Below are 10,925 nucleotides of genomic sequence, written 5' to 3'. Positions count from 1 at the left end.
ACAGGCGCCCGCCACCTCGCCCGGCTCGTTTTTTGTTATTTTTTAGTAGAGACGGGGTTTCACTGTGTTAGCCAGGATGGTCTCGATCTGCTGACCTCGTGATCCGCCTCGGCCTCCCAAAGCGCTGGGATTACAGGCGAGAGCCACTGCGCCCAGCCAGGATGGCAGTTCTTGGTTCACTCTCTCCCGTCTCCGCCAGAACTGGGGCCAGAGAAGCCCGCTTTCTGGAAGGTTGTGCTGGAGGTGGAGTCACAGAGGACTCATCCCCCTGGGACTCTTCATTCCGAGTCATCATTCCGATTCTTTCAGATCCAGCCTTGAGGCCCCAGGTTCCTGGGAGCAGTTTTGTAGGGTTTGAGACTCCTAGTCACCGCCGCCCCCGGGTCCAGCTCAGGATGGGGACTACAGTTCCTTCCCTCTGGCACTGGGACTACACTCTCTGAACTGGCCTCCCACCGTCTCGCCTGGCTGGCTGTCGACTAAATTTTTTTTTACTTTTTGAGACTGGGTCTCATAGGTTGAAGTGCAGTACCGAGACCATAGCTCATTGGAACTCCTAACCTCAAGCGGTGCTCCCTCCTCAGCCTCCCTAGTAGCAGAAGGTGGCTGGGATTACAGGCGCACGCCACCTCCCCAGCTCTCCGACTAGACATTCTTTTTTTTTTTTTGAGACAGAGTCTCGCTCTGTCGGCCAGGCTGAGTGCAGTGGTGCGATATTGGCTCACTGCAACCTCCACCTCCCAGGTTCAAATGATTCTCGTGCTTCAGTCTCTGTAGTAGTTTGGATTACAGGCGGGCACCACCATGCCTGGGTAATTTAGTAGAGATGGGGTTTCACCATGTTGGTCAGGCTGATCTCGAACTCCTAACCTCAAGTGATCCACCCTCCTCGGCCTTCCAAAGTGCTGGGATTACAGCCTGAGCCACTGCACCCGGCCTAGACATTCTTAAAAGGCAAATCAGACACATCCTTCGCTTGAAAATGCCAGTGCCCCCTGGGCCAGGGTGCCAAGATCCACTTAAAACCCAGTGGGTGAGGCATTATTGATGAGCTCCTGCTTATCATTCCAGCCATATCTGAGAGGAAAGCCAACAGAGTCAGGCCCTTTCAGCCTTGACGCTTGTGCACACTCTGCCCGGTCACACCCTCTACTTCTCTACTGGAGAAGCTCTGACCTCGATGCCCCTCCTGTGAACCTGTGCTGCCCCCAGCCCCACTCCCACCTCGGGACGTTCCTGTCATGCTCAGAGCACACTGGGGGCCCTGTACCACAACACTTGTGACACCTGCTAGGCTCAGGGAGAGTGAACAACCTCAGGGCAGGGACTGTGTGTTCTGGATGTGTATCCCCAAGTCTTGTGGAGTGTGCATAGACAGGGGTTCAATAAATGGATATTGGCCAGGCACAGTGGCTCATACCTATAATCCCCACACTTTGGGAGCCTGGCCAACATGGCGAAACCCGTCTCTACTAAAAATACAAAAATTAGCTGGGTGTGCTATTGCACACCTGTAACCCCAGCTACTCAGGAGGCTGAGGCAGGAGAATCACTTGAACCCAGGAGGTGGAGTTTGCAAGTTGCAGTGAGCCAAGATTGTGCCACTGCACTTCAGCCTGGGCGAAAGGGCGAGACTACGTCTCAAGAAAAGAAACAAAAAGGATATTGAATGAATGAAGGCATGGATTTTAAGGATCAAAAGTGAAGCTTTATAAATGTTAGGCTGGGCTGTGGCATTTTGGGGGCTCACCAAGGCCAAGAACCGTATCTTCTTTGAGTCCTAATAGCTAGCTAACAAGGTGGTGCTCCTTTCAAAATATGTGAATAAATTCAAGATGGCAAAGTGATGTCAAGCTGTTTAGTTATGGTCCCATCACACAGCCTGTGGAACATCTGCTCAGTGAAGGGGACAGGGCAGTGGGCCTCAGGGGCCAGGCACTGAAGGAATACAAGCAGGCTTAGGAGGGGGTGTGTGTGTGTGTGGTGTGTCTGAAAATGTCAGTGCCCTCCTGGGCTAGGACACCAAGATTCACTTAAAACACTGCGGGCGAGGCATTAGACAGACAACGAGGACACCAAATCCAAGAGGTGTTTACTGTAATGAGTGTTCAAAGGGGTGGGGTAGGGTGGGGTTCCCCCCATCTGACCCTCCAGGGCTCTGGGGTGACTCATTCTTCCTTGGGCTCAGAGGTGGAGCTGATATTTGTTCCTCCAGTTGAGCCCTGCTCCCCCTGGCCCTTGGTATTCTCAGTGTCTCCAGCCACTAGAGCCACATTCCTCAAATAATTGATGTTGAAGCAGTTGACCTGTTCATCCCCAGGACTCAGGTAACAGCAGAGGGCAGGGTCTTGCCAGAATTTACGTCGGGGACCACACAGATCATTGATGAAGGTTAATTTCTGATGAAGGAGAAAAGTAAAACAGATGATGGGGTGGGGAGGTGGTCCAAGGACAGATGTAGATACTTGGGTGCCCAAAGTCCCCCTTTCATCAGCTTCTATTGCTCTCTCCCTGGTTCCCCTCCTGGGGCCCAGAGAGAGTACAAGCCTGCCTTGCACAGCTGGATTCCTTGTGACTGACAGATGTGTACATCTGGAAATGCCAGAAGTTTGAGGCCCAGAGAAGGCATAAATAGGAACTTAGAGATGGGGAGCAGGCCAGGTCAGAGTGAAGACTTTTCTGGAACCAAGAACAAAACACCTCCCCCACTAGTCATTATAACCGAAGGCTGGTTTGAGGTACTAAAGAGAAGGGTTGTCCTGCAGTTCTAGCTCTTTCCCTTCCCTCCCCTGCATTCCTCTGGAGACTAGACTCCACACACTCACCTCCTCCTCTGCACAGCAGGCCTGTTCTGGAAATGGCAGGTCACAGCAGCGGGCGGTCATGTTGTGAATCAGCCCAGGAATATGTTTACTATGTTGGTGTGAAAGGGGCAGGGGTTAGGGTCTTTGGGCATCTTCTGGCATCAGATGGGGTTGGGATATCATGATTTTGCTTTTCCCAAAGTTGTCCCCAAGGGAAGTTTTCAGGAAAGGAAGAGAGTGGGGAAGGACTAGGCAAGACTTACTGCTTGGTGAGAACTCTTTGGTTTCCACAGAGGTGGCCCATGAGGTTGGGGGTGACTCGGCTGATGTCGATGGCCAAGATGTCCCGGTCATAGTTGGGGTACGGAGCCCGACGGGCAAAGCAGTCATCCCGAGAAGGGCTGGGAGGGTGGCGGCAACATAAGTGGTGGTGGGTCTTCACGGTATACTCCCGGTCACAGTATTTGTCAAGGGTATCCTCCCACTGTGGGCCAGAGACAGGGAAGTCAGAAGCTGGACACTTGGCCCCTTCTCTCCTGACCATTGACTTCTCTTATTGCTCCTAGCAACTAGATGAGGGGCTCCCAGCCCCAGGGGCCCAAAGGGGATGGCAAAGAAGTAGAGGGTTAGGAGGCAACTGTTGATGTGTGGGCTTGGGAAGGTGGACGGGTGGAAGCCTGGATGAGGTTCCATGCTGGCGCCAGGAGATGAGCTGGAACAGTGGTTGGAGAAGGGCAGGTGAGGCCAGAGCTGGACAGATGGATGGATGGTAGACAGGTGCGTGTGTGGGTCATGAGTGGAGGAGGCCAGAAGTGTAGTACGAAGCTCGAGATGAACAGATTCAGGTGATGAACACAATGGATGGACGGACAGCCACAAACAGATGAACGGGTGGACGCACTCAGCAGGGTTACATGGATGGACGGACCGGCAGGATCAGAGGTCGAAGATGGGCAGGCAGGCAAACAGGCTCTCGGGGAGGCTGGGACGCCCACTTACGGCTTTCCATGTACAGGTCTGATTGTTCCCCTGGCGGCAGCAGCGCTGGAACTCCCTCTCCAGCCGGATCAGTGCCAGCAGCTCCCTTTGGAGGGGGTCAGTAGCTGGCAGGTTGCGTGGCACAGAGCGGAAGCGCCTCAGGTGGCAGATGTTCTTGATATTGTCCAATGTGGGCGCCCCAGGGGGGAAAGGCAACTCAAGACCCGAGGAAATAGCAGGCTGATGGCTGGGGCAGGCCCGGAGCTGGTAGTGTGGCTGGGGAGCTTCCTCCTGGAAGCAGGAGAACCGAGCCTCCCCCTGCTGCGTGCAGCACCAGTGGGGTCGGGTCTTGACCGAGAACTCGGCCTCACAGAATCGGCTCATTGCTTCCTCCCACTAGAGGAAGAGGGGAGGATCAGCCCACTTTCCACATTCCTGCCTTGCTCCCAAGCTCCAGGAAAGGACCCTGGGCAGGCAGATAAAAAAGAAACAGTGGTTGTCCTCTGCTCCCCTGGCACGCTGGGGAGGCCCATGGTACGGCCAGTGAATGGGACCTGAGGTTCCTCCAGACCCAGGCCTAGTGCTCTAACCCTTAAAACACACATACTGTCTGGGAGTTCAAGGACACCCCCCGGCATCAAGAACCCAACCTTACCACAAGTTTGGCACACTCTAGGCGGTTTGTGTGGCTGCGGCAGTGGCAGCAGCGGGAATATCCAATCTCCAGGAAATTGAGGGTCTCACCCTGGCGAGTGAGGTGGGAGTAGCTGGACTGTGGTAGGTTCCAGGGACCATATACCACATGCTGACGGTCAGGAAGGCAGATTTGGTTCAGATTTTCTGGAGAAGGCCGCCCAGGGGGGAAGCCATCCAGCCGGTGGGCCCAGCCCCCTTGGGACCGGCCCTGTTGGCAGTGCTGGGCTGCATTCCAGGACTCAGGTTCTGAATGTCTCTGGTCCCCAAACGAAGCTGGCGTTCCTGGAATGGGGAAAACAGTGGGAAGCGGGACATGTGGAGGAACCCACAAAGGCTGGATGAGCTGGGAGGATTGAAAGAATCCAGGCTGGAGGAGAAAGTGTTGGGAGGATATAAGGGAAATGAGAAAGAACAATTTGTGGCTCTTCCTTTTAAAATAACTGAAAGGAAAAGAGAAGCAAGGTGTGAAAGGTGTCAGCTCACAGCCTGCCCCCACCTCCTCCTGCTTCTCAGGGCTCGGGCTTCCTGCTCCTCTCCCCAGGGTCCTGAGCACTAAGTTAGGGGGATGGACAGACCAAAGCTGTCACTCACCCTCTCTCGGCATGGATCGTATGATTATCTCCTCCTGATATGGAAGAAGTGGGTCTACTGGGGTGGAAGGAGTAAGCAAAAGCCATGTTGGGATGGCTATTTCTAGCAGAGAAAGCCTGGCTAGTTTACGTACACAAAGAAGAACTCAGCAGAGAAGCAAGTGAAAATAGATGCTTTTCTTGCGTATTTAATCACATAACTTTCTAAAACAGGTATGTCCTCAATTTCACAGATGAAGAAACAAAGGCTTGGAGAAATATGTAACTTACCCAAGGTTATACAACTGGTGAGTGGCAGAGCCCACCATCTTGTCTGCCCCCAAGCCCATGCTCTTGGGGAAGGCCATGGGGTAAAGGTGGGTAAAGAAGAGAGGGAACTGCTTACCTTCTTTCTGTTCATTGGGCTGCTGGAGAGAGGGCAGCTCTTTCTGGAGGGGGACAGCTTCCTGAGATAGAGGGGGACCCACTGCAAGATAGGGGTGAGGGCACCAAGGAGCAGGGATCAGCCTGGTGCCAACAGGATCCATAGTGGGATAGAGGTGAGAGAGGGTGGGCAAGTGCTCACCTTCCTTTTCAGCAGGGAGTTGGGCAGGTAGCAGCTCTTCCTGTTGGATAGGGGTGGCCTCCTGAGAGGGAGGGGGCTGCACTATAGAAGGGGGAATGTGTGAGCAGCCCATCCTTTCCCCTAGCCAGGGCTGGGAGAGGAGGCGAGGGCCTCTTCCCTCCTTTCCATCTGAAAAGTGGGATGTAGGGCAGATTAGAAACCTGGAGGATCACTGAGGAGGTCATGGGGTGACCTTACCTTGACTCTGTCCCTCAAAGGGAGGGCCATGCTGAGAGGTGTCAGGGTGATCCATGAGGTGGCTTCGGGATAGGGGTGGGGAGGGGGGAGCTGCGTAGCCAACTAGAGGGAAGAGGGGAGACATCAGAGCCCACGATGACTCCTGGAGTCCCAATCCCATGCTGCTCCCCCAAACTCTTACCTTCTTGAAAGTGCTCTGGCCTCAGCTGCCTCTGCCCTGTAGCCTTGAAGCCTGGAAGGAAGAAGGGCAAGTCAGGGGCCACTGGGAGGGCCTTCCCTGGACTTCAGCAAGGGATGGGGAGGCTGTGGAGATCAAGAGTGTAGGAGAGACAAGCAAGACACGAGATGCCCCTCTGTATTCACCTGCCCCGTGTCCCTTAATCCTCTCCCAGCCCCAACACACCTAGACATAACCAGCTGGGTTCTGAGAAAGCCTGTGGCGTTCTGATAGCTCCACCTCTACTGGCTCAGAGGCGGGGCCTAAAGGGAGTATGGCATATGGGATTGGGGAGGGAGGCCCTCATTTCCTCTGCCAGCGTCTTTCCCTCAGGGCTGTGGGGTTGTCCTCCCCAGTCTCTGCTGGGATGAGTCTCTAGCTTTCAGAGGAAAATGTCTAGACCTTGAGCTGGTTGGAGCCTACCCTATCCACCTCCTCCATCCACCCTCCTACTCCAGGCCCTTGAAACATCTTTAGGCCTTTGGCTAAGGAGGCTTCCTGAAGGTTGAGTACTTCCCCTTCAGCCAGTCTCAGCTCCTCCTTAGTTTAGGTCTCAATTTAGGGCCTGGGGGACTGGGACAGGCACAGGAAGGGAGTCACTTGTAGGTGATCTGCAGACACAGAAGACCAAGAGCTGGGAAGAATGATGGTATGAGGCTTCACAGAGAAGCAGACAGATCTGCTGACATCCTCAGCAACTTCCTGCAGGAGTGCCCTGGCTGTTTTTTTTCCTTTTCTTTTCCTTTTTTTCTTAGTTTCCACCCATAGCATTGAGGGGTTCCTGTTTTGTTCAGGCATTAAAGCGGATAAAGAATGTGTTTGTGCTGGATGGAGGGTGGCTCTGTGGATGGACACCCCTCAACTCCTCTAATCAGACAGGGAGTCCGTCAAGGATTGCTGGCTCAGCAATCCGGTTTTGAGCAGCCTGGGGGCCCCTTTTCCTTCCCTTGCCTGTCCCACCAGCCCCCTCCCTACATCCTCCTCAGCACTCTGCGAACCCACCCCCACTCAGTTGTCCCTTTGACTGGGATTCTGTTTCTTGGCAGCAGTTTCTAGGAGCCCCTCTCCTTCTGTGCCCCTGCTCTCTGCCTCCTTGGTTAAAGGCTCCAGTGGCCCGGGCCCACTTTGGGCCTGCTCGGAAAAGGCAAGTCAAATGGAGAATCACTCTGCTAGTGATGAGCCATCTGGGATGCCTGGACCCAGACCCCTGCCATGCAAGCCCAGACCCCCTCCCAAGTGCTGACCCTCCAACTCACCTCCCTCAGAGGCAGCAGAAGCAATGGTCAAATAGGCCAAGACCAACGCTGCTCTGACTGTGGTCCCCATCCTGGGGCAATTGACCACCAGACACCCAGGGGTGGGTCCTCTCAGGCAAGTCTGGATGTGAAGGGCCAACTGCTGGAGCTTGTCTGGTGGCTGTTACTGTTGTGAGCTTCAGGACCGGCTCTTCTTTTATAATTGTCTGGTGTGATCTCCCGCCCTCCTCAGCTTCCTGCCATGACTCAGTCCCAGCTGCTCCTCCTCTGGAAGCCACTCCTCCAAAAGTCACCCTGAAGCCTCATCAGAGAATTGAGAAGAATGGGACTGACCAGAGGAGAACATTCTTATGACCCTCAAGAGAAACTGATTCAGAGAATCAAGGAGCAAGAGGTGTTTGAGCCCCTAGTTTGTGCCTCAGTTTCTCCATCTACATGCTGCTTTCTGTGGAGAGGGGATCTGCCAAATCATGAACTGGGGTTGGGGAAACAGGGCACAAAGGAGTTTACAGGGGGGAGCAGGACACCTATCCAAGGGATCTCCCCTACCAATGTGAGGTCTTGAATGTCCCTTTTCAATTTCCCTCTCTGGGACAAAAAAGAGGGAGACAAAGTGGAACATCCTTTTATCCCACCTCTCCAGAGTCAGAGATGAAGACATATGACCAACAGCTTCCAGTATTCATTTATTTGTTTATTTATTTATTTAGAAATGGAGTCTCGCTCTGTCGCCCGGGCTGGAGTGCAGTGGCGCGATCTCAACTCACTGCAACCTCCACCTCGCGTGTGCCACCACGTCTGGCTAATTTTTTGTATTTTTAGTAGAGACAGGGTTTCACTGTGTTAGCCAGGGTGGTCTTGATCTCCAGACCTCATGATCCGTCCGCCTTGGCCTCCCAAAGTACTGGGATTACAGGCACGAGCCACTGCGCCTGGCCCAGTGTATTTTTTTTTTAGTTTCATTCTCCTCACATCAAACAGCTACAGCTTCCCTCCCTTTGTGGGGTTGCCAAACCAAGTCTCTTTTCAGGAGAGCAGACACGTGCCTCCACGCAGTTCTGAGGTTCTGGGGTCTCCAATGTGAGGGAGGCTGATGGCTCTTGCAGGTTTTTGCCTCATCTATGTACAAAGGCTCAGAAAATTTCTTCGGCATTTGGGACCCTCATGTTCTGTAGTTCCACCAGTCGCTGCACAGCTTCAGGCAAGTCCCACTCCCCAAGGCGACGATTATCTCGAGTCCGAATGTTCACTGTTCTCTTACTTTGCTCTTTCTGGCCAACCACTGCAGGTAGAGGAAGTTTGGGAACCTCAGGGCAAATTCATCCACACGGGATAGTTTCTTTTGCTCTGCAGAAACTTGAGAGAAACTCAGAAACTTCCTAAATCTTTAGGAAGGGTGGGAGCAGAGCCCAGATATGGTTCACAGAAAGGAAGTATTCAGCTGTGCCTGCTAAATACTAAATGACCAGTCTTGCTCACCCTGAGGAGACAAGGAAATGCTTCAGTCCCCATGGGCCTTTTCGCTTCTGGTCAGGAGCTCCAGGGTCAGAGACATTAGAGTCAAGCAGAGAAAGACAAACACTGAGAACCCCACAGAGAGAAACTCTGTGTGTGTGTGTGTGTGTGTGTGTGTGTGTATCTAAAGGGGGTATTAGAGGAAGGAGAACGTGGCAGGAGTGGTGTGGCCTTCACGCTGCCCAACCTCCCCGCAACCACTTCTGACCCTTAGAACAGTTTCCTCTCATCAGTCCCACTCTGGCTCTTGGTGTCTGTTAGGGCTGGATTCACAGAGTGAGGCGCCTCTGCTGAGGAGGATGTATGCAGGGGCTGACTGGGCGGTAAGGGAGGGAGAGGGGCCATGTGCAGGTCCATGGGATTGCGGCACAGCTTGCTGTGGGTGCTTGTGGGGCGAGTGGGGTGTGCAAAACTCAAGAATCAGGTAATCTGGCTGAGGAGTTTCTGCTCCTTGCCTTTGAGATAAGAGCTCTGAACCCTGGAAAATGAAAAAGGGAGCATGGCAGTGCCAGAATTTTCTCCCTAAGGCCCTTCTCCTCATCCCTTAGGGCTGATTCCATCTAGGTCTAGAATAAACAAGGGTAATTAACACCGTATTAACCCTCTTGTCCCTTTCTCTCTGATGCTCCCTTGGTTAATTAACCTAACAGACACCAACAGCTAGAGTGGAGTTAAAAAGAGGAAAACTATTTTGAAGGTCAGAAGTGGTTATGGGGAGGGCAGGGCAATGTGAAGAAACACAGGGCCCAAATGAGTCAGATGTCCTGAATCCTGGCTCCTACCCGCTCAGGTAATGAGCCCCAATTAACCCAAATACGCATTACCAGACTTGGTAAACTTAACAGCAACAATGCAGACGGCAGGTGGGAGAACATCAGCTCTGAGGTTCACCTTACCAAACTGAAAATTGTAGTGGGCAAGCTGGGCCCGGCGGATTCTCCGGCTGAGGGTCAGTCCAGAGTCTGCATCTAGGTCACTGACCAGTCCTGCAGCCCGCAGGCTCTGCTGTGCCTGCATCAGAGGTTTGGTGACAGGAAGTTAATTTACTGGAAAGTTGAGGAGCTAGAACAGTCTGATGCTCTTTTCCCTCAGTTCTCCCATCTGTTCCTCCTTTCCCTGCCTCGGGGCTCTCCACTTCTGACCAGCAACCTCTCCTCATTTCATCTCCACATTGAGGCCTCCTCCCCATTCATCCCCAGCCCCACAACCTTTCCGTCTGCCTCCTACTGGAGATGGCCCCCCAATTATTCCTGGGCTTTGCCTCCTAGCCACTGCTCTACCCAACCAGCTGTTCAACTCTGGTACCACCCATATCCTCAATTCTCTCTAGAAAGGAAAAACTGTGTACTCAATCCCACTTTTGTGCCAAGTGCTCTTTTGGCGGCTTTCAACATTTGTTAATTTGTTTAATTTTCATACATCTCTACAAGGTAGGGATTAATCACATTTTTTAGATACAGGATTTCCAGCATCTAGGACAGCAGCCACTCGAGCCCAGTCTTGTGGCTCTAAGGGCTGTGCTCCTTCCTCCACCACCCGTGTGGCCTCTTCCTGCCCACTGCAGGGCACCAGACTCTCTACTGGACCTGCTTCTGCCCTCTCCCTTGCCTCAACTCCTTACCTCCCTGGCATACTCCTCTTGCTCAGTCCCCACAGGGATGACCACCACCTGGAACGGGGACAGCCACAGTGGCCTGGTAGGGAAAGAACAGATGATGGCAAATTAGTCACTCTGGCTCTGGCCAGAAGTGTGGTTGTACAGAGCAGATTTGAGAAGGAAAGAGGCTGGCATATGAAGGGCTACAGGATCTGGAGCATAAACTATCTGGTTTGGGGCCAGAAGAGAAATCCAGGGTCAGAGGTCTCACCATTTCCCCCCGCAGCTTTCTGCCAGCACTCCCAACAGTCTTTCCACAGAACCGAGCACTGCTCGGTGAATGAGGACTGGACGCTCCAGGACACCTGCCTGCCTTGAAAGGAAAAAGGGGGGTAGATGGAATGGTGGAAGTATCACAAATTGTGTACCCAAGATCACCTTCCAGTTTTTTTTTTTTTTTTTTTTTTTTT

At 53.1% G+C, this 10,925-nt stretch overlaps 2 protein-coding genes across 4 annotated transcripts in view; both read right to left on the bottom strand.

Annotated features, from left to right (window-relative positions):
* Positions 1-1,844: 1,844 nt before the first annotated feature.
* Positions 1,845-8,008, bottom strand: ECM1 (extracellular matrix protein 1). 3 transcript variants are annotated; one of them, XM_011937779.1, is made up of 10 exons: positions 7,344-8,008; positions 6,052-6,102; positions 5,871-5,972; positions 5,634-5,714; positions 5,454-5,534; positions 4,438-4,760; positions 3,804-4,178; positions 3,068-3,288; positions 2,826-2,913; positions 1,845-2,399 (listed from the first exon to the last, which is right to left on the bottom strand). In XM_011937779.1, exons 1-10 carry the CDS (start codon positions 7,411-7,413, stop codon positions 2,169-2,171), a joined length of 1,623 nt encoding a protein of 540 aa, XP_011793169.1. In that variant the 5' UTR covers positions 7,414-8,008; the 3' UTR covers positions 1,845-2,168. The 3 variants fall into 3 exon arrangements, with proteins under 3 accessions (XP_011793169.1, XP_011793168.1, XP_011793170.1); XM_011937778.1 differs by having other exon boundaries at positions 5,634-5,801; positions 5,877-5,972; XM_011937780.1 differs by lacking the exon at positions 3,804-4,178.
* A 402-nt stretch (positions 8,009-8,410) lies between these two features.
* Positions 8,411-10,925, bottom strand: part of TARS2 (threonyl-tRNA synthetase 2, mitochondrial (putative)) — a 17,305-nt gene continuing 14,790 nt past the window's right edge. The window contains exons 8-11 of the mRNA XM_011937955.1: positions 10,727-10,828; positions 10,480-10,552; positions 9,755-9,869; positions 8,411-8,625 (exon numbers count right to left, since the gene is read on the bottom strand). Of these exons, the coding sequence (XP_011793345.1) occupies positions 8,477-8,625; positions 9,755-9,869; positions 10,480-10,552; positions 10,727-10,828 (439 nt within the window). The 3' untranslated portion in view covers positions 8,411-8,476. The remainder of the gene's footprint in view (positions 8,626-9,754; positions 9,870-10,479; positions 10,553-10,726; positions 10,829-10,925) is intronic.

Source organism: Colobus angolensis, unplaced genomic scaffold, assembly GCF_000951035.1.
Source record: "Colobus angolensis palliatus isolate OR3802 unplaced genomic scaffold, Cang.pa_1.0 Scaffold169, whole genome shotgun sequence".
NCBI classification, from domain to species: domain Eukaryota; kingdom Metazoa; phylum Chordata; class Mammalia; order Primates; family Cercopithecidae; genus Colobus; species Colobus angolensis.
This window is presented reverse-complemented; position numbering and strand designations above follow the sequence as displayed.